The sequence below is a fragment of the Mustela lutreola genome, chromosome 2 (assembly GCF_030435805.1).
Source record: "Mustela lutreola isolate mMusLut2 chromosome 2, mMusLut2.pri, whole genome shotgun sequence".
Classification (NCBI taxonomy): Eukaryota; Metazoa; Chordata; class Mammalia; order Carnivora; family Mustelidae; genus Mustela; species Mustela lutreola.
In genome coordinates this window covers 15,124,568-15,150,497 of record NC_081291.1, presented here as the reverse complement: position 1 = coordinate 15,150,497, position 25,930 = coordinate 15,124,568, and the positions used below count along the sequence as shown (strand labels likewise).

General features: G+C 50.2%; 2 protein-coding genes across 2 annotated transcripts in view; both read left to right on the top strand.

Annotated features, from left to right (window-relative positions):
• The window catches only part of SUGP1 (SURP and G-patch domain containing 1), a 32,214-nt gene extending 15,708 nt beyond the window's left edge, over positions 1-16,506 (top strand). Inside the window, exons 8-14 of the mRNA XM_059160623.1 lie at positions 5,620-5,975; positions 13,190-13,296; positions 14,160-14,337; positions 14,749-14,855; positions 15,693-15,838; positions 15,925-16,054; positions 16,308-16,506. Of these exons, the coding sequence (XP_059016606.1) occupies positions 5,620-5,975; positions 13,190-13,296; positions 14,160-14,337; positions 14,749-14,855; positions 15,693-15,838; positions 15,925-16,054; positions 16,308-16,334 (1,051 nt within the window). The 3' untranslated portion in view covers positions 16,335-16,506. The remainder of the gene's footprint in view (positions 1-5,619; positions 5,976-13,189; positions 13,297-14,159; positions 14,338-14,748; positions 14,856-15,692; positions 15,839-15,924; positions 16,055-16,307) is intronic.
• A 2,800-nt stretch (positions 16,507-19,306) lies between these two features.
• TM6SF2 (transmembrane 6 superfamily member 2) lies at positions 19,307-25,919 on the top strand. The gene is made up of 10 exons (XM_059160622.1): positions 19,307-19,493; positions 21,125-21,228; positions 21,650-21,747; positions 21,815-21,918; positions 22,332-22,414; positions 22,809-22,933; positions 23,131-23,232; positions 23,544-23,636; positions 24,323-24,442; positions 25,163-25,919. The coding sequence occupies exons 1-10, from the start codon at positions 19,399-19,401 to the stop codon at positions 25,367-25,369; spliced, it is 1,131 nt and encodes a 376-aa protein (XP_059016605.1). The 5' UTR covers positions 19,307-19,398; the 3' UTR covers positions 25,370-25,919.
• The last annotated feature ends 11 nt before the right edge of the window (positions 25,920-25,930 follow it).

Below are 25,930 nucleotides of genomic sequence, written 5' to 3'. Positions count from 1 at the left end.
TTCGGCTCGGGTCATGATCTCAGGGTCCTGGGATCGAGTCCCGCATCGGGCTCTCTGCTCAGCAGGGAGCCTGCTTCCTCCTCTCTCTCTCTGCCTGCCTCTCTGCCTACTTGTGATCTCTCTCTGTCAAATAAATAAATAAAATCTTTAAAAAAAAAAAAAAAAAAAAGAAACTGGAAACCCCCATTCCTTCTACCAGCCATCCCACTTGTGCGATTCCATCCCCAGAAATAATGTTAAATACAGCATCATCTGTAGTCTTGAAAAATGAGGCACAAGTTGAATGTTGAGCCTCAGTGGGGCTAAATTCTTTTTTTTTAATTTTTTTAAAAGATTTTATTTATTTATTTGACAGATTACAAGTAGGCAGAGAGGCAGGCAGGGTGGGGGGGAAGCAAGCTCCCCCCAACCCCCCCACCAAGCAGAGAGCTCAATATGGGGCTCAATCCCAGGACCCTGGGACCAGGACCTGACCCGAAGACAGAGGCTTTAACCCTCTGAGCCACCCAGGCACCCCTCTGTGGACTAAATTCTTAATGACTGCATCCCTCAGTGGGCTCATGGCCATCAGAAGGCATGTTAGATGAAGGCTGTAGCAGCAAGCACAGCATCGCCCATGAGACACGTGCCACTCTTAACCTGTCACCTGGGTGAGCCATGTTGTTCTTTTCAAGCCCCATTCCTGGCCTCTTACAGGGGAGGAAACTGAGGCGGAGACTGGTGGGAGGAGGTGCCTTCACCACCACACTCCATGCCATTTTAACAGGAAACCCTTATGCTGTCAAGTTGAAAAATCTTTTAAATCTGAATACAGAAACCAGATCTGTATCCCACCATAGCCTTAAATCCATATCCGACCCTTTCTGGTTGCCAGGTTCTTTTTTCATATCCAGCCAACTGTTCCCTTCCCTCCTTGAAAATTTTTTCACTTTTGTCTCTTAACTTTTTTTAAGATGTCATTTCTTTTTTTTTTTTTTTAGAGCAGTTTTAAGTTCACAGCAAAATTGAAGGCAAGGTACAGAGATTTCTCATGTGTCCCTGCCTGTACATGTGCACAGCCTGCCCTGTTATCAGTATTCCCCACCAGAATAGTAATCGATGCACCTACACTGATAACATCATGATCCCCCGAAGTCCGCAGTTTACGTTAGAGTTCACTCTTGGTCTTGTACCTTCTGTGAATTTGAACCAGTGTATGATGACACGTATCCATCATCATGGCATCATATAAAGTATTCTTACTGCCCCAAAGTCACCTGTGTTCCACATAATTCATCCCTTCTTCCTTCTCAACTCCTGGCAACTGATCTTTTTACCGATTCCATGTTTGCCTTTCCCAAAATGTTGTGTAATTGGCATCATATAGTATGTAGTCTTTTCAGATTGGCTTTTTTTGCTTAGTAATACTCATTTAAGACTGATTGTTCCATGTCTTTATATGGCTTGACAGTTCATTTCTTTTTAGCACTGAGTAATATTCCACTGTCTGGATGTCCCATAGTCTTGTTTTTCCATCTAGCTACAGCAGAGCATCTTGGTTGCTTCCAGATTTTGGCGATTGTGAAGGAAACTGCTATAAACATCTGTGTGCAGGTTTTTGTGTGGACATAAGTTTTCAACTCTTGGGTAAAATACCAAGAAACGTGATTGCTGGATCGTGTGGTATGTTTAGTTTTGCAAGAAACTGCCAAACTGTCTTCCAAAGTGGCTGTATCATTTGCATTTCCCTCCGTAGTGAGTGAGGGTTCCTGTTGCTCCACATGCTTGCCAACGTTTGATGTTCTCAGTGTTCTGGATTTTGGCCATTCTAATACATGTGTAGTGGTATCTCAGTGTTGTTTTAATTTGCATTTTCTTGATGACATATGATGTGGAAGATCTTTTCGTATGCTTATTTGCCATCTGTGTATCTTCTTTGGTGAAGTGTATGTTAAAATCATCAGTTCATGTTTTAATTGGGTTATTTGTTATTGTTGAGTTTTAAGAGTTCTTTGTATATTTTGGATCATAATCCTTTATCAGATGTGACTTTTGCAAATATTATTTCCCAGTCAGTGGTGTGTCTTCTCTTGATGATATCTTTTGAAGAGCAGAAGTTTTCAATTTTAGGGATGCCTGGGTGGCTCAGTCAGTTGGGTGTCTGCCTTCAGTTCAGTCATGATCCTGGGGTCCTGGGATCAAGCCCCATGTTGGGCTTTCTGCTCAGTGGGGAGGCTACTTCTTCCTCTCCTTCTGTCTGCCACTCCAACTGCTCGTGCTCTTTCTCTCTGTAAAATAAATAAAATCTTTAAAAACATTTTTTAATTTTTTTTAAAAAGATTTTATTTATTTGACAGAGATCACAGGTAGGCAGAGAGGCGGGCAGAGAGAGAGGAGGAAGCAGACTCCCTGCTAAGCAGAGAGCCTGATGCAGGGCTCGATCCCAGAACCCTGGGATCATGACCTGAGCTGAAGGCAGAGGCTTTAACCCACTGAGCCACCCAGGTGCCCCCCCCAATTTTTTTTTTTTTTTATTAAGTCCAGCTTATCAGTTTCATGATTGTACCTTGAGTGTATCAGAAAAGTCATCACCATCCATGAGGTCATCTAAGTTTTCTCCTCTGTTACCTTCTAGAAGCCCTATAGCCTTGCATTTTACATTTAAGTCTATGGTCCATTTTAGTTAATTTTTGTGAAGGGTGTGAGGTCTGTGTCTAGATTCTTTTTTTATATTTTTGCATGCAGATGTCCAGATCCATTCTTTTTTGGAAAAGAATGTCTTTGCTCCATTGGACTGCCTTTGCCTCTTTGTCAAAGATCAGTTGGCCATGTTTATATGGGTTTATTTCTGGGCTCTTGTCTGTTCTGTTGATCTGTTTGTCTATTCTCTCACTAATACCTCACTGCCTTGATACTATACAGACAGTAAACCTTGAAATCTGGTCATGTCAGTCTTCCAACTTTGTTCTTGTTCAATATTGTGTTGGCTGTTTTGGGTCTTTTATGCCTATATACCCTTTAGAATCAGTGTCCACAAAATAACTTGTTGGGATTTTGACTCAGATGGCATTGAATCTATAAATCAAGTGGGAAAGAAGCAACATCTTGATAATACTGAGTTTTCCTATTTACTGTTAAAGAATATCTCTCAAGTTTTTTAGTTTTGAACGCATTTCCTCAGAGTTGTGTAGTTTTCTTTATATAGAATCTGTTTATATTTTGTAGACTTATACCTAAGAACTACATTTTGTTGTGTAAATGGTATTGTGTTTTTAATTTCAAATCCACTTGTTCATTGCTGGGGTATAGGAAAGCAGGGGACTTTTGTATACTAACCTTGTATCCTGCAGCCTTGTTACAATCACCTGTTAGTTCCAGGAGTTTTTTCATTAGCTTTTTTCTACATAGATGCTCATGTTATTTGTGAACAGACAGTTTTGTTTCTCCTTTCTTAATGTACTTGTTCTTACCTTCTTTTATTACATTAGCTAAGACTTTTAGGACAGTGTTGAAACTCAATTGGTGGGATAGGATATTCTGGCCTTGTTTCCATTCTTAGTGGGAAACCTGGTTTTCTCCCTATTAAGTATGATGTTAGCTGTAGGATTTTTGGTAGATACTCGTTTTGGGAAAGTTCTCTCATGTGTCTAGTTTGCTGTTTTTATCATGAATGGGTGTTGGATTTCATCAAAGAGTTTTTCTGCAGCTATTGATAGGATTATGTGATTGAACTTTTTCAGCCTGTTGATAGTGATGGGTTGCTTTTTTTTTTTTTTTTTTTAAACGTTAAACCAGCTTTGCATGCCTGCAATAAATCCACTGTGTGTAATTCTTTAAAAATTAAAAAAGATTTAGTTGAAGTATGGTTGACACATAGTAACGTAGTTTTAGGTATACAACATCGTGATAAGACAGCTAATATCACGAAATGCTCACGATGAGAAGTGTAGTTACCACGTGTCACCATACAAAGTTATTACAATATTATTGACTGTATTTTCTATGCTGTATTTTTCATCCCCCTGACTTATTTATGACTGGAAGTTTGTACTTCTTAATCTTCACATATGTTGTCTGCTCCCCCCGTCCTCCTATAATTCTTGTTATACATTTGTGGATTTGGTTTGCTAATACTTGGTTGAGAATTTTTACATCTATGTTCATGAGAGATCCTGGTCTGTAGTTTTCTTGTGATATCTTTGGTTTTGGTATTAGGGTAATTGATGAGTTAGGAAGTATTCTCTCTTCTATCCTCTGAAAGGGATTATAGAGAATTGATATAATTTCTTCCTTAAATATTTGGTAGAATTCACCAGTGAGCTCCTAGGCCTAGTGCTTTCAGTTTTTGAAAGGTTATTACTTACTCATTTTCTTTCTTTCTTTCTTTCTTTTTTTTTTTTTTTTTTTAAGATTTTATTTTTAAGTAATCTCTACACCCAACATGGGGCTCGAACCCACCACCCCAAGATCATGAGTCACATGCTCTGCTGACTGAGCCAACCAGGCATCACATTTCTTTAATAGAAGTACATCTGTTCACATTGTCTACCTCTAGGGCGAAGAAGTACAAAGGAAGACAGAAGGGATGCCACCATCTCTCTGCCCTTCTGTCCCACCTTAGGTACTGATGTTAGCTGGGCTGGGGTCCTTCTGCCCCTTCCTAGCTCTCATGTCTATGGTGCTTCTTTCTGCTGTCTTTCTTGTATGAAAAGAATTTATAGCATCCTTGAGCCTGCACGTTGCTTTCACAGCACAGCATTATGCTGTGACCACAGACTTCAAGTCCATGAGTGCAGGTCTGGCCCCTCCATGTGGAATCCTGTGTAGCCCGTGCTGTGACTGAGCTGTGACTCTTCGCTCTGGTGTGGACCACAGAGGTGGAACCGTCAGCTCAAGATATGCATAATCTGAGATGAGACATGCTGGGCAGGTGCAGAGGGAGCCATAGTTTCTGCCAGCTCTGAACCCAGCCTCACCTGCTTCACACTTGGGACTGGAATTGATAGGGAGAGACCAAGGGGACCTCAACTTCCAGTGAGGTGTGGGGCTTTTGCCCTTCAGTTGGAGTCCAGTCCCTGTCCATTCTGATGTTCAGTGTTTCTGTCTTGGCTCATTTGCTATTGATGCCTCTCAGGGTACATCGGAGAGAAGCACAGATGTGTCGGGCCATCAGGTTTGGGACAAACCCTGCCCTTTTGAGCACCAGGTATCTCTCCCAACTCAGGATTTCTTGGTTTGAAGGCACCAGAGTGCTCATCTAGAACAGCAGGGGAAGAAGCCCCACAGAGCCTGGGAAAGGTCTGACAGAGCCCACCCCTTGTCCTTCGAAGCAGGGGGTCAATTACATTGTGATGGGTGCCTGATAGTGCTGGTACCAGGACTTGGGAGTGACAGGTGGCTCGCAGGAATGGCATGGTATCAAGCTGCGAGCCTGCCGTGCTATTCCTCTAGCTTGAACCACCCAAGACAGCAGCCACTGAAGCTTGGCAGTGCAGGAGGTCATGGTGGAGACCTCGACCCTCCTATGACCCTGGCTTACCTGGGCACGTGTGCACAAGGCCCAAGCTGCTCCTGCCCAGAGTCAGGCAGGGGGCTTGGGCCCAGCTGACAGTGTGCCCCCTCTCCAACTCTCCTTTGCAGCTTTCTATATGAACCCAACAGCCAAGGGTACAAATACTACCGCCAGAAGCTGGAAGAGTTCCGGAAAGCTAAGGCTGGCCCTGCAGGCACTGTCGTGGCACCCGACCTCAGCCTGAAACGCAAATCCCCTCCTGATAACCCCTCGGTGTCCTTGCCCCCAGCTGCTGCCTGCCCTGCCTCATCTGCCCCCTCGCCTGCAGTCACCCCAGCTCCAGCCGCCCCCGGGAAGCCAGCCACCACAGCCACTGTGAAAAAGAAGCGAAAGAGCCGGTGGGGGCCCGAAGAGGACAAGGTGGAACTCCCACCCGCCGAGCTGGTACAGAGGGATGTAGACGCCTCTCCCTCACCTCTGTCAGGTGGGCTGACCCCCTTCCCCCACCTCTGTCAGGACAGCCTGGCTCCTTCACTGAGGGAAGGTTTCCACACTTCATCTGTGTCGTAGCATGTGTCAGAGTTTCATTCCTTCTTAATGGCTAAATAATACTCCCATTTTCACGGATGGGACTACACTTTGTTTATCTGTTCACCGGTTGATGGACACGTGGGTTGTTTCCACCTTTTGGCAGCTGCGAATACTGCTGTTGTGAACGTTGGTCTCCAAGTACTGTGTGCGTCCCTGATTTTGATTCTCTTGTCCCTACCTAGGAGTGCAATCACTGGGTCATACCATCATTTGGTTTCACTTTTTGCGGAACCGCCAAACCATTTTCTACAGCAGCTGCACCATTTGCTAGTCCCACCAGCGGCGCCCAAAGGTTCCCATTTCTCAACATCCTTCCCTTTTGATAATGCCATCCTCGCAGGTGTGAAGTGGTGTCCCTCTGTAGTTTGGAATTGCATTTCCCTAATGTCTCATGGTGTTGAGCATATTTTCATGTGCTAATTGGTCATTTGTGTAGCTTATTTGGAAAAATGCCTATTTAAGTCCTTTGCCCACTTTTAAACTGCGTTGTCTTTGTTGTTGAGTTGTAAGAGTTCTTTATATATTTTGGACGTTGACCCCCCCTATTCAGATACATGGTTTGCAAATACAGCCTCTCATTCTGTGGATTGTCTTTTTAGTCTCTTGATGGTTAGTGTCCTTTGATGCACAAACGTTTTGAAATTTTGACTAAGTTCAATTTATTTTTTCTTTCATTGTCTGTGCTTTTGGTTTCATTTGTGAAACCGTAGCTAAGTTCAAGGTCGTGAGGATTTGCCCCTATGTTCTGAGTTTTTTTAGTTTTAGGTCTTTGATCTATCTTGAAGCAGTTTTTATATGTGATATAAGCTAAGGATCCAACTTTATTCTCTTGCATGTGGAGATCCGGTTTTCCCAGCACCATTTGTTGAAGAGACTTTTCTTTCCCCATTGGATGGTCTTGATGCCCTTGTCAAATCTCAGTTGTCCTTAGATGTAAGGGTTTATTTCTGGGCTCTCTTTTCTGTCCTGCTGGTTTGTATGTCTGTCTTTAGGTCAGTATCAACTGTTTTTGATTACTGTAGCTTTGTAGTAAGTTGGTCTTCCAACTTTGTCCTTCTTCCTCAAGCTTTAGCTGTTGAGGATCTTGAATTTTCAGATGGGCTTCTCCATTTCTGCAAAAACACTGTTGGGATTTTGATAGGGATTGCCTTGAGTCTGTAGATTGCTTTGGATAGTATGGACACAATAATGTTAACAATATTTACGTCTCCTTACAACAACAGCAACAACAACCAGTCTTCCAGACTGTGAACACAGATGTCTTTGTGTTTATCTAGATCTTCTTTAATTTCTTTCAACATGGTTTGTGGTTTTCATTGTACATGTCTCATACTTCCCTGGTTAAATTTGTTTCGAAGTGATTTTTTTTTTTTTTGGATGCTATTGTAAACAGAATTGCTTTTTAAATTTTCATTTAGGATTGTTTGTTGCTAATGTATAGAAATACAACTGATTTTTGCATGTTCGTGTTGGATCCTCCAACTTCACTAAATTCACTTATTAGCTCTGACAATCTTTTGATGGATTCTTTAGGTTTTTCCGTATGTATAATTATGGTAATGTCATGTGCAACAAGAGATACTTCTTGCTTTCCAAGTGGGATGCCTCTTATTTCTTTTTCTTGCCTGATTGCTCTGGTTAGCACTTCTAGTACTAAGTTGAATGGAGGTGGGGGAAAATGGGCATCCTTGTCTTATTTTGATCTTAAGGGGCATGTTTTTTCAGTTTTTCATTATTGAATATGATGTTAGCTATGTGTTTATCATGTTGATATGTTCTTTCCGTTCCTAGTTCATTGAATGTTTTTACCATGAAGTGGTACTGGATTTTGTCCCATGCTTTCTCTGTATCAGTTGAAATGATTGCATGGGTTTTTTTCTTCAGTCTGCTAATGTGGTATATTACATTGGTTAATTTTCTCATATTGAGCCATGTGACATTGTGGTTTACTAGAAATACATATTTGGCCATTCAGATGACCAAAATAATATTTCTCATATGTATTTGATCTTTGTTCACAGTTCCTGGCTCACAGTTACTCCCAAAACCCTTGGAATTTCCTGAGTGATAAGAGCAGTGGGAGCATCTTTTGTTGTATTATTGGTCTCCATCCTCAGTTCATGAAAATGCTTCAGAGCCATAAAGGTGAAATGGGGGTCTTGTTGTTTATAATAAGCCCCTTTCCACTGCAACTGGGTTTACATTACTGAGGTGACTTTTGGAAAGCACCTAAGGATAGGGGCTCGTTGCCCGGGGAACTGACCATGAACGGAGGGCTAGCACTTTCCATCCCACCCTCTAGTTTCCAGGGAGGGGAGAGGGGCTGGAGATTGAATCAGTCAACAGCAGCTAGCGATTTCATCAACCATGCCTGTGCACCGAAGCCTCCACAAAACTCGAAGACACAGGGTTCAGAGAGCTTCCAGGTTGCACACGTGGAGGTTTAGAGAGAATGGCACACTCAGAGCATAGAAGCTCTGGCTGCTTTCCCCATACCTTGCCCAGGGCATCTTTTCCATCTGGCCTTACTAAGTTATTTCCATGCATGATATGTAAGTAAGGCAGTAATCCGGTAAGTAAAGTGTTTTTCTGAGTTCTGTGAGTCAGTATAGCAAGCTAATTGAACCCAGGAGGGGATTGCTAGAACGTCTGATCTGCAGCTAGCCAGTAGCTTATGTGATGACCTGGGCCTGTAGCTGGTGGCTAAAGGTGGCCGGGGTGGAGGGAGCAGTCTGAAAAGACTGACCCCTTAACCCATGGAATCCAGTGCTACCTCCTGGTGAATAGTGCTAGAACTGAGTTGACCTATTGGACACCCAGCAGGTATCTGAGAATTGCTTGTTGTGTGGGTGACCCTCCCACATACACATTGGCACCAGAATTCTGTTTAAACCACCCTTGCATTTCTGGGATAAACCCCACTTGCTCATAGTGAATAATCCTTTTAACATGCTGCTGTATTCAGTGTGCTGGTATTTTGTTGCGGATGTCTGCATCTATATGCATAAGGAATGTTGTTCTGTAGTTTTCTTGTGTCCTTGTCTGCTTTTAGTATCAGAGTAATACTAGTGTTACGGAATGAGGAAATATTCCCTCCACTTTTTTGGAAGAGTTTGAGAATTATTAACATTAATTGTTCTTTTAAATGGTTCTAGAGGGTGCCTGGGTGGCTCAGTTGGTTGGGTGACTGCCTTCGGGTCAGGTCAGGATCCCAGAGTCCCAGGATCGAGTCCTGCCTCGGGCTCCCTGCTCGGTGGGGTGTCTGCTTCTCCCTCTGACCCTCCACTTCTCATGCTTGCTCATTCTCTCTCTCTCAAATAAATAAAATCTTTAAAAAAAAAAAAAGGTTGGTAGAAATAATAAATAAATATGTAAATGGTTCGTAGAATTCGGGGCACCTAGGTGGCTCAGTCAGTTAAGTGTCTGCCTTCGGCTCAGGTCAGGATCTCCGGGTCCTGGAATAGAGACCTGCATAGGGCTCTCTGCTTGGCAGGGAGTCTGCTTCTTCCTCTCATTCTCCCTCTGTGTTTTCTCTCTCTCTCTCAAATGAATAATAAAATATTAGTAATAAATGGTTGGAATTCACCAGTAATGGCATCTGGTTCTGGGCTTTTGTTCATTGGAAGGCTTTTTTTTTTTTAATTTTTTTAATTTTTTTTTTTTTAAGATTTTTTTTTTTTTTTTTTTTTTTTTTTTTTGACAGACAGAGATCACAGGTAGACATAGAGGCAGGCAGAGAGAGAGAGGAGGAAGCAGGCTCCCTGCTGAGCAGAGAGCCCGATGCGGGGCTCGATCCCAGAACCCTGGGACCATGACCTGAGCCGAAGGCAGAGGCTTTAACCCACTGAGCCACCCAGGCGTCCCCATTGGAAGGCTTTTGATTGCTGATTCAGTCTCCTTACTTGATAAAAGTCTGTTTAGATTTTCTCTTTCTTTCTTTCTTTTTTTTTTTTTTAAGATTTTATTTATTTATTTGACACAGAGAGAGAGATCACAAGTAGGCAGAGAGGCAGGCAGAGAGAGGGGGAAGCAGGCTTCCCGCTGAGCAGAAAGCCCGACACCGGGCTCGATCCCAAGACCCTGAGATCACGACCCGAGCTGAAGGCAGAGCCTTAACCTACTGAACCATCCAGGTGCCCCAGGTTTTCTCTTCTTGAGTTAGTTTTGGTGGTTTATACGTTTCTAGGAATTGGTTCACTTCATCCATGTTATCCAAGTAGTTGGCTTAACAGGTGTTCATTGTAATCTTTTATAGTTCCTTTTTATTTCTGTAATGTCATTCGTAATATCCCCTCTTTTATTTCTAATTTTAGTGAGTCTTTTCTCATGTTTTTCCTTAGGCAGTCTGTCTAAAGGTATGTCACTTTGGTTGATCTTTTCAAAAAACCAGCTTTTGGTTTTGTGGATTTTCTGTATTTCTCTTCCCTACTTCTTATATCTTCATTCTGATCTTTATTTCCTTCCCTCTGCTAGCTCTGAAATTAGTTTGCTTTTCTTTTTCTAGTCCTTTAAAGTATGTAGTTAAGTTATTGATTAGAGATCATTCTTTTTATTTTTATTTTTTTTTTTTAAGATTTTATTTATTTGACAGAGAGATCACAAGTAGGCAGAGAGGCAGGCAGAGAGAGAGAGGAGGAAGCAGGCTCCCTGCTGAGCAGAGAGCCCGATGCGGGACTCGATCCCAGAACCCTGAGATCACTACCTGAGCCAAAGGCAGCGGCTTAACCCACTGAGCCACCCAGGCGCCCTAGAGATCATTCTTTTTAATTATGTGCAGTTATAGCTCTATGTTTCTCTTGTAGCACTGCTTTTGTTCTATCCCACCTGTTTTGCTCTCATGCTTTTGTGTTCATCTCTTAAATATTTTCTTATCTCTCTTGGTGATTTCTTCTTAGGCCCATTGATTGTTTAAGAGTATGTTGTTTAATTTCCAGCTATTTGTGAGTTTTCCAATTTTCCCTCTGTTACTGATCTCTAGTTTTATTCCATCGTGATCAGAAAAGGTACTTGTTATGATTTCGGTCTTTTAAAATGTATTAAAACCCGTTTTTGGAGCCTAACAGGTAATCTGTTGTGGGGAATGTTCCATGTGCACTGTATTCTGCCATTGTTGGTTTGCATGTTCTGTGTACATCGGTTAGGTCTCCCTGGTTGTAGTGTTTAATTCTATATCCTTATTGATTTTCTATCTAGATACCCTGTCCCTTTAAAAAATGGGTCATTGAAGCCTCTAGTGGTTATTGTAGAACTGTGTATTTCTCTCCTCAGTTTTGTCAATTTTGCTATATACTCGTTACATCATTTTTCTGTTTCAAATTTTTTACCAACATAGAACCTCTTTCTTGGTCTCTTGTAACCTTTTTGGCTAGAAGTCTGTTTTGTCTGATGCTGGTAAGGCCATCCCAGCTGGCTGTTGGTTACTGTTTGCACGTAGTATATTTTTCTATCCTTTCACTTTGAACTTATTTGTGACTTTGTATCTAAAGCGAGTCTCCTGTAGACAGCATACAGATGGATCCTGTTACCTCCCTTAAGCTTTAAAGTACTTGGATCCATTCTTGTCATAGAAAGCTTGGGAAGTACATGATGCTAAGCCCCATGATTGCCACAGTCAGTTTTGCACAATCCACTCCAACGTCCGCCTCCTTGACAGTTTCAGAGGTGGCCAGAGCATGTGGTCTCATTTCTCCTTTTCTACGACAAACCCACCAGGATGGGGAGTCTGTTGCCGTCCCATTCTGCAGGTGAGAATGAGTGAGAGAGCCTTTCTCATGCCCTCTGGCACACTGCCCTCCACACAGCCTGCCCCGAAGGTGGAACCCTCTCCACAGCCCTCGCCCCCGGACGCACAAGTATGCCGAGGAGGCCTTTGCGCCCTGGTGCTGACACCTACGTTTCTTGTGCAAGGATGGGCCAAGAGGGAAGGCAGCCCACCCAAGTTACGTGGCTGGCCTTTTGGCCTTGACCGTCCAGCTTTGAGGATGGTCTTTTAGTCCAAGGAGAAAAGCTAGTGAAGATTCTACTACTCCCTAGGGTTCTAGATAGCATCACTCCCCAGGGTTGAGGGTGTCTCGGGTCAGATTGCCATCAAGCGTCCAACTCTGGGGCCCACAGTAATGGAGGGTGCTCAGCCGTGAGTGCTCTTCTGCCATGTGTGTGCCCTGCGGTTCAGAACTCATATCCCTGAAGCGTGGCCCATCTCCCAGCTGGTGAGGAAGCCTCCCTGTGTGGTCTAGTGTGCAGGCACAGGCTCCAAGGGCTCATGTCCAGGTTTAAGGCCCACTGGTCCGCATCGTCCCAAGGGGAGGTTGAGCAGTCCCCACCTGGTTGCTTGCTGGTAAAGGGGCCCAAGGAGAGGGACGATGGGCATGCTGCAAGCACACAGCAGGCTGCTCAAACCTTGCCTACCTTGCCCTGTTCACAGGACTCTCACACAGACCTTCTAGAAGGTATTAGGGTATAAACATGGGCTCAAGGAGCACTTGTGGGTGGTTCTGGCAGGCAAGGCCTCAACCCTGGTGTTCTGGGAGGACCTGGCTCTTTGCATGTACCAGAAGGGCCTCTGTACCCCGTCTGCCCAGCTTCTCCCCCAGGAAGCTGTCGCCTGAGGGGTGGTGGTTTCCGCCACCCAGATGGGGCCGTCACAGCATCTTCGTGTGCATTAGTGTTGCTGGCTCCAGTCAAACTCCGAAGCTGATGCCAAACTAAATGTCAGTTGCTTTGAGGATGGTCGGCTGCCTCCCCGGAAGGAGCTAACAGCCACACAGCCGAGACTTATGCCAGACTCTGAACCCTTGTGTGTCTACGCTGGGTGTCTGTTCCCTGCAGGCCTATTTCCAAGAGTCAGTGTGTGTCACACACACACACACGCACAGGCACAGTCTATCTTGGCTCTCATGTCTTTGCCTTTGCAAAGTCCCCATCCTGTCACCCGTCAGACATGTGACCTTGAGTGAGGCCCTTGACCTGTAAGTTCTGATGTCATCATCTGCAACATGGGGCTATAGCGCCTGCCTGGAGAGGTCATGTGCCTGGACACTGTGCCTCATGCAGGAGCAAGTCTGGACCTGTGCATCCATGGCTGACCAGCCTGTGTCTTGTTTCCAGTTCAGGACCTCAAGGGGCTTGGCTATGAGAAAGGGAAGCCCGTAGGTCTGGTGGGTGTCACAGAGCTGTCAGATGCCCAGAAGAAGCAGCTGAAGGAGCAGCAGGAGGTAAGTCTGTGGGGCAGAACAGGCAGGCTCTGGCAGGGCTCGTGGGGTACTGCCCCCGCGTCGTCTCACAGTTGTCAGTGGTCGTGTGCTGTTCTTTCTGAGCCTCCCTCTGCTGGGTGGAGCCCACAGTCAGGGGAGAGGTCCTTGGGCAGACAGGGCCCTGTCAGCGGCATTCTGCCTCCCAGGGACCCTCCCCAGCCTGCGCTGGACCCAGAGCTGAGGCCGTCTCCCACTGCCTGGGCAGCCCCTGAGGCTGGTGCTGTGCAGCTACTCCCCAGCATGCTTGTGGGCTTTTCCTGACTAGGTAGTCTCCACTTAGTTTTCCTTCCAGTGCCCCCCGGCATCCAGGACAGGACAGACCTGGGTGCCCGAATCAATGGGACAAATGCTCAGTTGGTGTTGGGCTGTGATTGGGCTAAGGGCTGACTTGGCCTCTCTGCTGCTTTCCTGGGGAGCTGCGGGCACCTGTCTGTTGGTCCTTGGGGACACTCAACTCCAGTCACCTCCTCAGGGCCAGCAGCTGCGTTGCCTCTCCCTCAGCCCTTCCATGGTCAGGGGCCTGTGGTGCGTTCGCTTGGTCCACAGCAAGGGTGCCTGCGATGTGCTGGGTTCCGGGCCAGACTTGGTGCAGTAGAGAGGGTGCTTCCCTGCTCCATGCAGGTGTTCAGGGAAGGCGGGGTACGCCCTGATGCGGGACCTTGTGTCTTCCTGAGTACTTGCTCCGAGCCCTGCTCCTGTGCCTGCCCTGGGGAGGGCGGGACGTGGGACGGGTGAGGGCACCTGGCATGTGCAGGGAAGGCAGGGGGGTTAGCCACCTGCACGTGCGGTCCCAGGCCCCACTCACCAGCATGTGTCGCCCACAGATGCAGCAGATGTATGACATGATCATGCAGCACAAGCGTGCGATGCAGGACATGCAGTTGTTGTGGGAGAAGGCCCTGCAGCAGCACCAGCATGGCTATGACAGTGACGAGGAGGTGGACAGCGAGCTGGGCACCTGGGAACATCAGCTGCGGCGCATGGAGATGGACAAGACTCGGGGTACGCCGGGGAGCACATTGCAGGTGGGGTGAAGGCCGGGGTCTCTGGGTAAGGCCGTGCCCTTGGCACCGCAGGCTCAGGAAGCCTGCCCAGGAAGGAAGCTAGAGGCACCACCTGGGGCCTTAAGCCGCCTGTGCAACTTGTACGGTCTGGAGCCAGAGACTCCTGGCTTCTCTCCCTCTGCTCGGTGGAAAAAAGAGGAATTCTCTAAGCTGTCACTGCTGTTTGAACATGGCACTTAGAAGGGCTCCCTGGAGGAGCAGGGTTTGGGTCGGGGCCTCAACCAGCCACCTCATTCCCCTGGGACCTGAGTCCCTGCCCCCCGCCCAAGACTCACATCTGTGCTGTGGGGCCACCCAGCCCGCTCCCTGCCTCTTCCTTTCTCTCACTTTCCCCCGCTTCACTGGGCAGAGTGGGCCGAGCAGCTGACAAAGATGGGCCGCGGCAAGCACTTTATCGGAGACTTCCTGCCTCCAGATGAGCTGGAGAAGTTCATGGAAACCTTCAAGGCCCTGAAGGTGAGCTGGGAAGGTCCCCGGGACCAGCAGGGGCTGTGGGCGGGCTGGCAGGCAGCCAGGCTAGTGGCCCAGCCCCTCCTGTTAGCCTCATGAGGCAGGAGTCTGAGGCAGCCTCAAGCCCCCCCCGTCCCCCCCATTCACAGGGGGAGCTGGGCCCTCTTGCCTCAGGAGGCATCTGTTGATGATAGACACCGTCTGTGGAGAGAATTAGCAGAAAGCAGCTCAGCTGCTGCTTTAGAAATATCTCCCAGGGCTTCTGGGAAAATCTGCTTTCAGTGGAGCCAATTAAGTGCAGTTTACAGGCAAAGCGTCTCTCAGGCAGAAGGCCCTATGGACTGGCTTCTCCAGAAGAGGAATTCACATTCCTCCCATGCTGTCATTGTGCTTCTGAGGAGAGTCTGCCTGATGGGGCACCTCCCTTGTCATCTTTTGGGGGATTTTTGTAAAACTGTTTTGTACCGCATAACGTCGTCAACAACTTACTGACCTCATCTTTTTAGCATTCTGTGTAAAGAATTGCCCTCAGAACCTAGGACTTCTCTTTGCTGATGAACCATTAATCTTTCCCGTGGTGGGTGAGGCCTGTGTGACCTGTCTCCTTGCCCTTGTTGACTTGGCCACCAGGCAGCTTGGTACAAAGTCTGGCCTTGGGACCCTGAGAAGGAGCATTTTGGTCTGTTCTCAAGGAATCTGACCTGGTACAGAGGCTTCATATGAGCAGGAGGTCCCAGCATCCAGTGAGGCCATTGCTGGTGGGACGTGGTGGTGTTCTGGCCAGGGCTGGGACCCGGGACAGTTGCAACCCTGGTGGATGACAGGTACCTCCTTGCTCTGCAGGAAGGCCGAGAACCTGACTACTCAGAGTACAAGGAGTTCAAGCTGACGGTGGAGAACATTGGTTACCAGATGCTGATGAAAATGGGCTGGAAGGAGGGCGACGGGCTGGGCTCAGAGGGCCAGGGCATCAAGAACCCAGTGAACAAGTGAGTGCACCCCCTGCCGCCTCTTGTGCTGCCAGCAGCCTGGCCCTCTGCTCACTTGGCCCTGTCATCCCCCTGCCCCCCTGCAGAGGCACCACCACAGTAGATGGAGCAGGCTTTGGCATCGACCGGCCAGCTGAGCTCTCCAAAGAGGATGATGAGTATGAGGCTTTCCGAAAGAGGATGATGCTGGCCTACCGCTTCCGGCCCAACCCCCTGGTGCGTGTGTCCCCAGCCCCCGTGTGATTCTGGGTTGCCCAGAATCTCAGCAGGGGGCGGCGGTGCTGGTGACAGAGCTGTCTCTCCTTTCACAGTCCAACTAGGCCAGGTCTCACTAGCGACTCCCCACCTTTCCACCTGCCCTCTGCTCTGGAGGATGTGGGCTTAGCTGTCCCTGGAACGTTCTGGGCAAGAGAAACTGCTGTCTTTAGCATTGACCCCCTCTCCTTTTTATCTTTTTTGCCTCCCACAGAACAACCCCAGACGGCCTTACTACTGAGTATTCTGGAAAAACACACAAATGTATTTTCCAAACGACTGACCATCCCTGGACTGTGGAATGTTCTGGCCTGCATTTCTGCCTGCCCCTCCCATTGTCTCGAATGTCGTGCCGTGTATTAAAGTTCCAGTGCTTGCCTACCATGGAAGCCTGGTTTTGCCATCACCAGAAACCCCTCTGTTTCCTTAGCAACGGGGCTGGGCTGGGCAGATGGGGCTGGGATGCCACTGGGAAAGCTCCGTAGTGCCTGAAAAATATGAGAACCGTCTAGACCTGTGTCTGTGGGCCCCTCTCCCACCAGCCTGGCTTGGAGTTGAGGGGAGGATCCACAGATCCTCTGAGAGGAACTGGTGGCTGACCAGCCAAGCCCTGGCTGCACCTGGACCAGGGGCACCAGGGACCTCCTATCGTGGCACTGTGCTGTAGGGCTTAGGGTGGAAGGGGTCCCCAGACAGGGCCCAACCCTCCTCAGATCTGCGGGTCCGCTGGACCCAGGACACACCTGTACCAATCACCTCACCAGCAGGTGGCGCTGACAGCCACTCCTTGAAGCTAGTCAGCGACAGTTGTAGCCAAGCCACCCCAGCTGCCCTGGATCCTTTCAGTGGATGGACACGGGACTCTCTGGGGCTCATGTCCACTCTGTGGACAGATGCAGCATACCAAGTACTCCCCACATCGCCAGAGCCTGAGCCGAACATCTGTGCCGAGACCACCTGGGGTCAGTTGTAGCTGCTGAGTGAGCAGCTTGTGTGGGGTCCTAGGAATCTGAGAGCCACCATTCAAGTATGGCTTGGAGACCTGGGGGATCCCCACAACCCACCCATCTGTCCACACATGTGCCTTGTGGGTCTTGGTCAACCCCTGTGGGCTCATGGGCTTGAGGACTCCAGCTGGAGTTGGGCTTCTGGGCCAGTCTGCGTTCTCACAGTCATTTAGTAAGCAGCACCAACTGCGTGAACCGGATGGATAGGCTCTGTGCCCTGGGGCAGCCAGTCTGTCGTATTGTGTCCGTGGTGGTGAACCTGAGACTAATAAATGTGAAGAGGAATTGGGTTGCTGTCTTGGTGGCAGCCTGGGGAGTTTGGGGAACAGGGGCATCCAGGGACTGTGAGTCTCAGCAGCAGAGCCCAGGCTGGGACGACATATGCCACTCTATGTTCCCTCTGTAGATGCTGTGCCCAGCAAGGCAAGGGTTGACGTTCCCATGTGTGCCAGCTGTCCTGTGGTCCCAGGGCTTGAGCACAAGAGTAGCTCTGGGCAGCCAGAGGTTCCAGTGATGGGGACCCTAGGCCTTGGTCCCAGGCACCTTGCCACCTAGGTGAATGTCACCCTTCAGTTGAATTAAGGACCTGGAGGCTCTCCAGACTCAGCCCATGGACTTTACCCCCAGGCAAATGGAAAGTTGGAAAATGGCCCCCAAATTTGATGTGCATGTACAGGCACATCCCAGACACAGATACAAGGCCGGGTTGTTAGACAGCTGGATCAGACAGCCGGCCTTCCAGCAGGAGGAGCGGGGCTGGGGTGGCAGAGAGGGCTACATGGAGGAGAGGACATTGGGATCTGCTTTAAGGAGTGAGGAAATACTAGAGGATCCATTTTGCAGATAGGAGGCTTGGGGGGTGTTGGCACCGCTAGAGTTGGGAAAAGTGAAAGAAACAAGACTGGAGCCTCAGGTCAGCCCAGAGGAACCTGAACTTAACCCATGGGCAACGGACAGCTGGGTGCGACACTGTCAGGTCTGTGGCCTGAAGATCATCTTGTTGCCCAGGCTCAGAGAAAGGACCCAGCTGGCACAAGGACAAGGAGGTGCATGGAAAAAGGATGACTCTTCCCCACCCACAGACTGTGGGCCCCCCCAAGGGCAGGTACTGAGTGGGTACCTGCTTACTCTTTTCCAGCAGCTATGAGTACCACATGGGTGAGAGTCCAAAGCTGCTTGGAAAGCACTGCTTCCTTATTCTCTCCCCACCCAACTATAGTTCCCTCCTTGGTGCCACCCCCCCCCCCACCAATACCATTTGCGTCTTCCGGTGGACCCAGCCCAGCCTCCTACAGGCTGTTCAGAATCCTCCCTCAGCTCTGCCACTCTGACCCTCTGAGCCCCCTCACCACACCTCAGCCTCAGGCCTGAACTCGCTAGTCTCTCTGCCAGACACACTGTTCCAAACTCAACCAAACTAGCAATCCATGCCTAATCTAAGCCCACCCTTTGGACTCTCTCCCTTGGACACCACCCACTGAGCAGGGGCACAGCTTCAACTGCCCACAAGGTGCCCAGGCTATATGGAAGGAACACAGCACACAGTCCTTCAAGAGACCCCCCCCCCCCAACCATGACCTTGGCTGCCTGCCTTGAGATGATCCCCAGACCCAGTCAAAGCTTTACACCCCGCCACGTATTTAAATATGTGTGGCCACTGCCTGAACACTCAAATCCAAAGGACCTGAAGGGAACTCTTTGTGTCCAAGCAACTGAGGTTCCTCCATCCGCGTGGAAAGCCTCCAATATCCCCTTCATCCTACGAGGATGTGGCATTTAAAAGGGTCCCCTTTAGAGTCGAGGTAGGTACACAGGTGGCTTAGGACGGAGAAAACAGAAGTACAGAAGGAGGCCTGGAAAACAAATTCCCCTAGCTTGAAATATCTGGCCCAGGGCCTCCAGGTTGCAGTCCCGCGCCTCAAGAGCGGTAGCATCGGGCAACACGGAGTTTTAGACTTTAATAGTGAAGCCGCGGCCGGGAAGGCCACTGAAACCAAGCTGAGTCCCAAGCTGAGTCCGGTGACGGTGACGCGGGAAAGGGAGGGCTGGGGAAAGGGACCGCTTCCAGGGGGACGGGCCTCGGAGGCTCCCCGGGAGCGCGGGGCACAGTCACGGCTAGGCTAGGCTGCAGGACCAAGGCACAGCTGGGGGCGACCTTTGCGCAGGGCGGGGCGGGGCGGGGTGGGGCGGGCCCGGACTGGGGCCCTGGCAACCCCCGAACCCAGACGCGCTGCCGCAGAAGAGTCGAGCGCCCTGGAGGCCGCGCGGCGACCGAGCCGGGGTCCGGCCGCCGCCACTATGGACATCCCGCCGCTGGCCGGCAAGATCGCGGCTCTGTCACTCGGCGCCCTCCCCTTGTCCTACGCGCTTAACCACGTCTCGGCGCTCTCGCAGTGCGTGAGGGGAGGGGCCAGGCCAGCCCCGGGGAGGGGGGCCGGGCTGCGGGGCCAGGTTGGCAGTGGCTGGGAGGGACGAAGCGCGGGCGGCAAGTCTGGCTGCTCGGAGCCCGGAACCCCTGCGCAGCTCCCGCCGGGAGGAAGGGACCTAGGCCGGAACTACCCCAGCCCCATGCAACCTGAAGTCCCCTCTCTGCCGGCCAGCGGGTTGTGTTGTGGGGGTGGGGTCGCTCCCGGGACGTTTAGGATTTGAGGAGAAAGTTTGAGAAGGAGAGCCCCCCCATCACCCCACACAGGACAGAGTTTTGGAGGGTTTCTGGAGTTTCCCAGGGATGTGCCCAGCTCCAAAGTTACCAAAGGTCAAAGTATCGACCCAGATAAGGGCCTGATGACCCAGCTCTTGACACAGGCACACTCGGACTTGCGTTCTGTTCCACCACCCCTAGCAGATAGCCCCTCCATTGCCTGTCTCAGGCCTGAGACTTTATTCTGCTAAGGTTTGGCCCACCCTGTCTTTAGCCTCGGTTTCACCTACATGCTGTGACCTCCCTTGCTTCCTAACCCTAGACCCCAGTCCTGTGGATCCTGCCACTGGGTACTGGGCATCTATAGGCCCCTCATACTCCCAGACCTAGCTCCACTCAAGACATGGGGTAGGAGAGAGTCTTGACTGTGGGGTTGGCTCCTTGGGTACAAATACCTGGCTCCATTCCCCATGGATCCTGGGTGAGTCAGGTTGCTTCTGGGAGCCCGAGTTTCTTCAGTGTATAATGAACAGAATCCTCAATCTTGGCTCATAGGTAGAGTTAAGGATTATAAGTTGTGTGCAAAGACTTGCATGGTCTTATCTGATTACTATAATTGTCATTGTTGGTCAGATGGGACCAGGATGGGAATCTTAGATGTCAGAGGGGTCTATGAGAAGATAGGAGCCTGGAGAACGTGTAGGGGAGTGTGGGACCCTGGATAGCTTTCCCACCCACCCACTCTGCCCACCTGTTGTTGGAGGCTTCCAACCTGACTTCTATTTCTTATCTATGCAGCTGGTTGACCTGTCTTATCTGGTTGATGGAACAGATCAGGGCAGGGGTGGGGTGTGGTTCACAGAAGCATTTGGACTTCAGCTGGGAGGAGTCAGGAGCTTCAGAAAGTGAGGTGTACAGGGCTGAGCATTAGAGACTTTGCAGGCTTTGGGAGGTGGGTCTGGCTACAGAGGGGCTTGGTGGTGTTGAATGACTGAGAGCAAATTGAGTTGAACACGGGATGGATTGTATAGTCAGAAAGAGTTGACTGATGCCCTCTCTGTACTTGGCCCAAGTAGCGCAATAATTCTTTCTAAGGAGTCAGGGAGGGCTTCCTGGAGGAGAAGCCATGAAAGATAGGCCACAGAGTAAGAGTAGGAGTTTGCCAAGTGGAAGAGACTTCTAGAGGGAGGTCCCAGGAGGGAGAAACAGCTCAGGTAACAACCTAGTGATAGAAAAGAGCAGTTGCAGGGAACGAGATTCCTGGATGGAAAGACACCTCAGTCTCGACATCTGAAGCATCCTGGAATCTGCTTTTGCCCTCACCAGGGTGGGTGGGCCTCAGCATTGAGCTTGGCCTCTCTGACTTGTTTTCCCTCTCCACAGCCCCCTAGGGCTGGCATTGATGAGTGCCCTGATCCTGGGCCTGCTTTTTGTGGCTATCTACAGTTTGTCCCCCGGCGAGATCTACTATGACCCACTCTATGCTGGTGAGTCAGTCAGAACTGGGTGAGCGGGGGCCTCCTCCATCCCCTTGAAGGGCTCCCATCAGGCTGAAGAACCTCAAATACACTGGAGAAACCACATTGGTTGGGGAACCTCAGGGGGCCTTCCCCTTCAGACCTGGGGCTCCTGAGAGCAGGACTGTCTCTTCCCATCAGACTGGGAGCCCCTGAGAGACCACTGTTCCTCATCACTTTGGGATTTCCTCAGGGTAGGGTCAGTGCCTTCTCAGCCTGAGGCCTCCCAAAGGCAGGACTGTGCCTCCTCAACAGGGCTGTGGGTCATGTGACCTGTGAAGCGGCAACTGGGAGCAATTGGGTGTGGTTCCTTGCCTCTGCTCTGGGTCCCAGACTAGGGGCCTCAGGCCCCGCCCACACCCGGGTCAGGCTCCGCCCACTCTCCCCGCAGTGTTCGCTGTCTTCTCCTTCACCTCCGTGGTGGATCTCCTCATTGCTCTCCAGGAAGATGGCTACGCGGGGGGCTTCATGGAATTCTTTACTAAAGAGGTACGTAGGGGTCGCCCGGGTTGCCTCCTGCCCTGCGGCCCAGCTGAGCCCTGATCTGCCCTGGCAGGGAGAGCCTTATTTGCGCACGGCACACGGAGTCTTCATCTGCTACTGGGATGGCACGGTTCACTACCTCCTCTACTTGGCCATGGCTGGTGCCATCCGCAGAAGGTGCATGGGGCAGGGTTAGAGTTTTGGGTGGGGGTGGTGTGGCACCTGGACCCTGGAGATCCAAGTCCTCAGGTGGGGTCCCAAGTTTGGGTGCAGTCAGCAGTGTCTGTAGGGGAAATCATGAGTCCTCTCTAGGGCTCCAGCCAGGAGTAACCCGGAGAAGGTTCCAGAATGCCAAGGTGTAAGTGGTAGTCAGCTCTCTTCTCTTGTACACTCCTGTGCCTAAGCAACCATGTGTGTCCTTAGACAGACAATCTGTTCAGTCCCTCATTCACCTCACTGTTGTCCCTTCTGTCCTGGACAAAAATGGGAGGTACCCAGAGCTGGGGAGCCAAGGGTGGACCCTGGGCCCTGGCTAGGGCTCTGAGATAGGAACAGGCATCTGTTGGTCACCCCTCCATCCTCCACCACAGGAAGAGATACAGGAACCTTGGACTGTACTGGCTGGGATCTTTCGTCATGAGCGTCTTGGTGTTCCTCCCAGGAAACATCCTTGGTAAGGACTTGGCTTTGAAGGATCCCGCCTCCTCAGGCTGGGTTACTGTCCTGCGCCTAGAAGGTTCATAGGTAGGTCTTGGGAAGTAGAGGGGAGAGGCAGCCCAGTATGTGGGGATGGCTGAGCTAGAGAAATACACAAGATGTATTCAGGAGAAGCAAAGAACAGCTGAGAGAAAGAAGCCATTTCCAGAAAATAAATTGAGTCAGGCCAGGCTGAGGGGTCTGGACACCATCTGATGAGCACTGGGGAGCCAGAGGTGTTGGAGCTTGAAAAGGACTGCATTCATGAATTACTGCTTCCAACCCAGGGATTCTGGTGTGACTCACCTATGGGTCTGGCCAGGCCTGGGGGATCCTCCCTGAGGGACACCCCCTCTCTCCTACCATGACAGGTAAATACAGCTCGGAGATCAGACCTGCCTTCTTCCTTGCCATCCCCTATGTGCTAGTCCCATGCTGGGCTGGTGTGAGGGTCTTCAACCAGGCCCGGGCACCAACCTGCTATGCCCCCAATGTGGTAAGTGCCTTGCCCCCAGACAGTTTGTTGTGCCAACGTGCCTGAATGCTCCCTCTGACCCCCATTAGAATTGCTTCTGGTCAAAAACATTAACTCTTTGGAAGGATCTCCTTGGCCATTAGGAAAGAAGGGATGAGCCTTTATCAAGTGCCTGTTGGATACCAGACTTCTCACGCTGTCTCTCTCCCATGGGGCAGGTACAGGAGGAACAAAGCAAGGGTATCCTGCGACGTCCAGTAGACTTGGCCCTTGTCATATACCTCACCCTCGCCGGGTTCTTCACCCTCTTTCGGGGCCTGGTGAGTCTGCAGTGGTCAGCCTACTTTTCTTCTGCCCCAGCTCCCTTTCCTGTCCCCACCAATCATCTTCCTTTAACCAAAGCGAAAAGACCACTGCTCGCCTGTCTGATCATCCGGGAGGTTCTTCATCAAGTCTGATCCATGTCTGTCCATGACAAAACCCCATTCCCTGTAACCTTCCTAGCCAAAGTGAAAGAACCAAGGCTAGGGGAAGCCAGAGCAAGGGATAGGGGACCCACCTGGGAGGGTAGAGAAGGTTTCTTGTGGGAAAAATATTTGATGTGGGTTGTTGGTTTGTCTGTCTGCCCCAGGTGGTGCTTGACTGCCCCACAGATGCGTGCTTTGTGTACATCTATCAGTATGAGCCATACCTACGGGATCCTGTGGCCTATCCAAAGGTGCAGGTGAGAAGACAGATGGGAAACGAGGACCATATGGTTCTGCAAGGGGTAGAGGCCTAGCAAGCCCTCTTAGAAGCAGGTACCAGAAACACAAAAGTCAATCTGTTGTCCTCCCAAAAATGTCTGTCTTCCAGTGAAGACAGATATGGTCTTCAAGTATGGCTGGATCTAGGTGTCGAGGATAACTCTGTCTCAGGGCTCTGTTTTCTTTGCATGGACTCCACTTCCAGGTAGTCACTTTGTGGGATTGCAGAGACAGCCTTGGGCAGCAGCAGGCCTCCATCTGCCCTACTTAGCCACCCCAGAGGAATGTGAGCGATTATTTCTCCAGAGCTTAAGCACAAATCTCAGACAGGCTCTGATTGGCCCGCGTGCCATCATCACTGAATAACAGGTGCATCCTGTCGCTGGTCATTATGGCCGGCGGGCCTGGAGTGGTCCAGTTGGCCAGGCCCGGGTCATATGCCACTTCTGGAGTAACATGGGTGAGCTCATGGTGCATGTGACCAGGGGTGGGGGTGGGTCGAGGGAAATTGAGGAGCAGTGTGCACAGGGTTGTGATATTCAGAGAGCCCCCTCACCCAATCCTGGGCAGGGTCTGAGGTTGGCCGGATCCTCCCTGGGGGCCTCTGCCTCAGGGGGCTCAGGGAGGCAGCTACTGCTCATCCTATGGGTTGTGTCCCCCACAGATGCTGGTGTACATGTTCTACGTGCTGCCCTTCTATGGCCTGGCTGTCTATGGCCTCATCTTCCCTGGCTGCTCTTGGCTGCCTGACTGGGCCTTGGTGTTTGCTGGAGCTGTTGGCCAGGTGTGGTGGGGTGTGGGGGCAGAGGGGTGGAGTCTGTAAGGAAGAAAGTTCCTGCCTCCCCATCAGTTTCCTTTCATGCTCTCCCTGGGCAGGGGGGTTGCTGAGCCTCTAAGAGGCCCCAGTCACAACTTCATACCTTAGGATTCCCTCGTCTTGGGGAGAAAGGACCTAACACTAACACTCCCGACCCTGTGAGGTCAGAACTGGGGAGAGTCAAGACTAGGGGCTGAGAGCAATTGCAGAAGGGGAAGATTGCCTAGGAGAGTGAGCCTAGGAGCTGGGCTTTGATGTATGGGTATGAGTTCTCTAGGTAAGGAAGAGCATTGCAGGAATGGGAACAGCATAAAGACACAGAGGGGAATGGTGGTTTAGCACAGCCACAACGCCGAGAGAGAGTCAGAGGCACAAGAGGCTACCTAGGGTAGGGAAGAGCAGGAGGAGAAGCTGGACCCACATCAAGGAGAAGGGAAACAGGGCGGGCCTCACAGAAAGAGTGAAGACAGTTCCGGTTACACAGCTGGGAAGAGGCTCACGGACAAGTGCACAGGAAATGTGGTGACAGTGTTATTTAGAGGCAGACAGATGGACTAGAGAGGGGAGACAGGTCAGCAGCCAGTGAAAGGGACAGGGACCCTCTGGGCTCCGTAGGGTGGGATATTAGGGATGCTGGGCCTTGTTCTTTCCTGACCCCTGACCTATACCTCCTTGTGTGGCCACTAGGCACAGTTCTCGCACATGGGGGCCTCGATGCACGTGCGCACACCCTTCACCTACCGCGTGCCTGATGACGCCTGGGCCTGCTTCTTCGGGAGCAACCTGCTATATGCGCTGGGTCCCCAGCTGCTGGCCTTCCGCTGCCTGTGGCGGCCTGCCTTCTTCCTGCACCCGCCCCCTGGTCCCCTGGCCCACCACAAGAAGGAGGACTGAGAGCTGGGGACTCCCTATGACTCTGTTTTCATGCCCAAAGAGCCCTGCCCCGGGAAGGGTGGGCTGGGTCTCTTAGAGTCAGGAAATATATCTTCAGGTGTCTTCGGTCCTGGCTATGGTGGTATAAGCCCAGCGCACAGGGTGGGACACCCAGGGACTCTCAGCTGTCACAGTATTCCAATCCCACACAGACTGCTCTACACCAGAGCTTACCTATCATACTCACATGGATCCTTTCAGTAAAAAACAAAACAAAACAAAACAAAACAAAAAACCCACAAAACTTTTAAAGCCTCAGTATTGCTGCTGCTTAAGTGTTTCAGGATTCAGAGGTGAGGGATTGCTTCTCTAGAGGCCTACCATCACTGCCAGCATGACCATCGGAGCTGGAGGTACTGGCTAGCAGAAGTCTGCCTCTGTTTGGTGTGTTCAGCTCCATCTTCCAGATGGGAAAAACGGAGGCTCAGAGAGGTCCAAAGACCTGTCTGATGTCACAATCAGGAGAGAAACATCCAAAATCCAGGCTCTGACAATAAATTATAATAAATGATGGCATGGCAC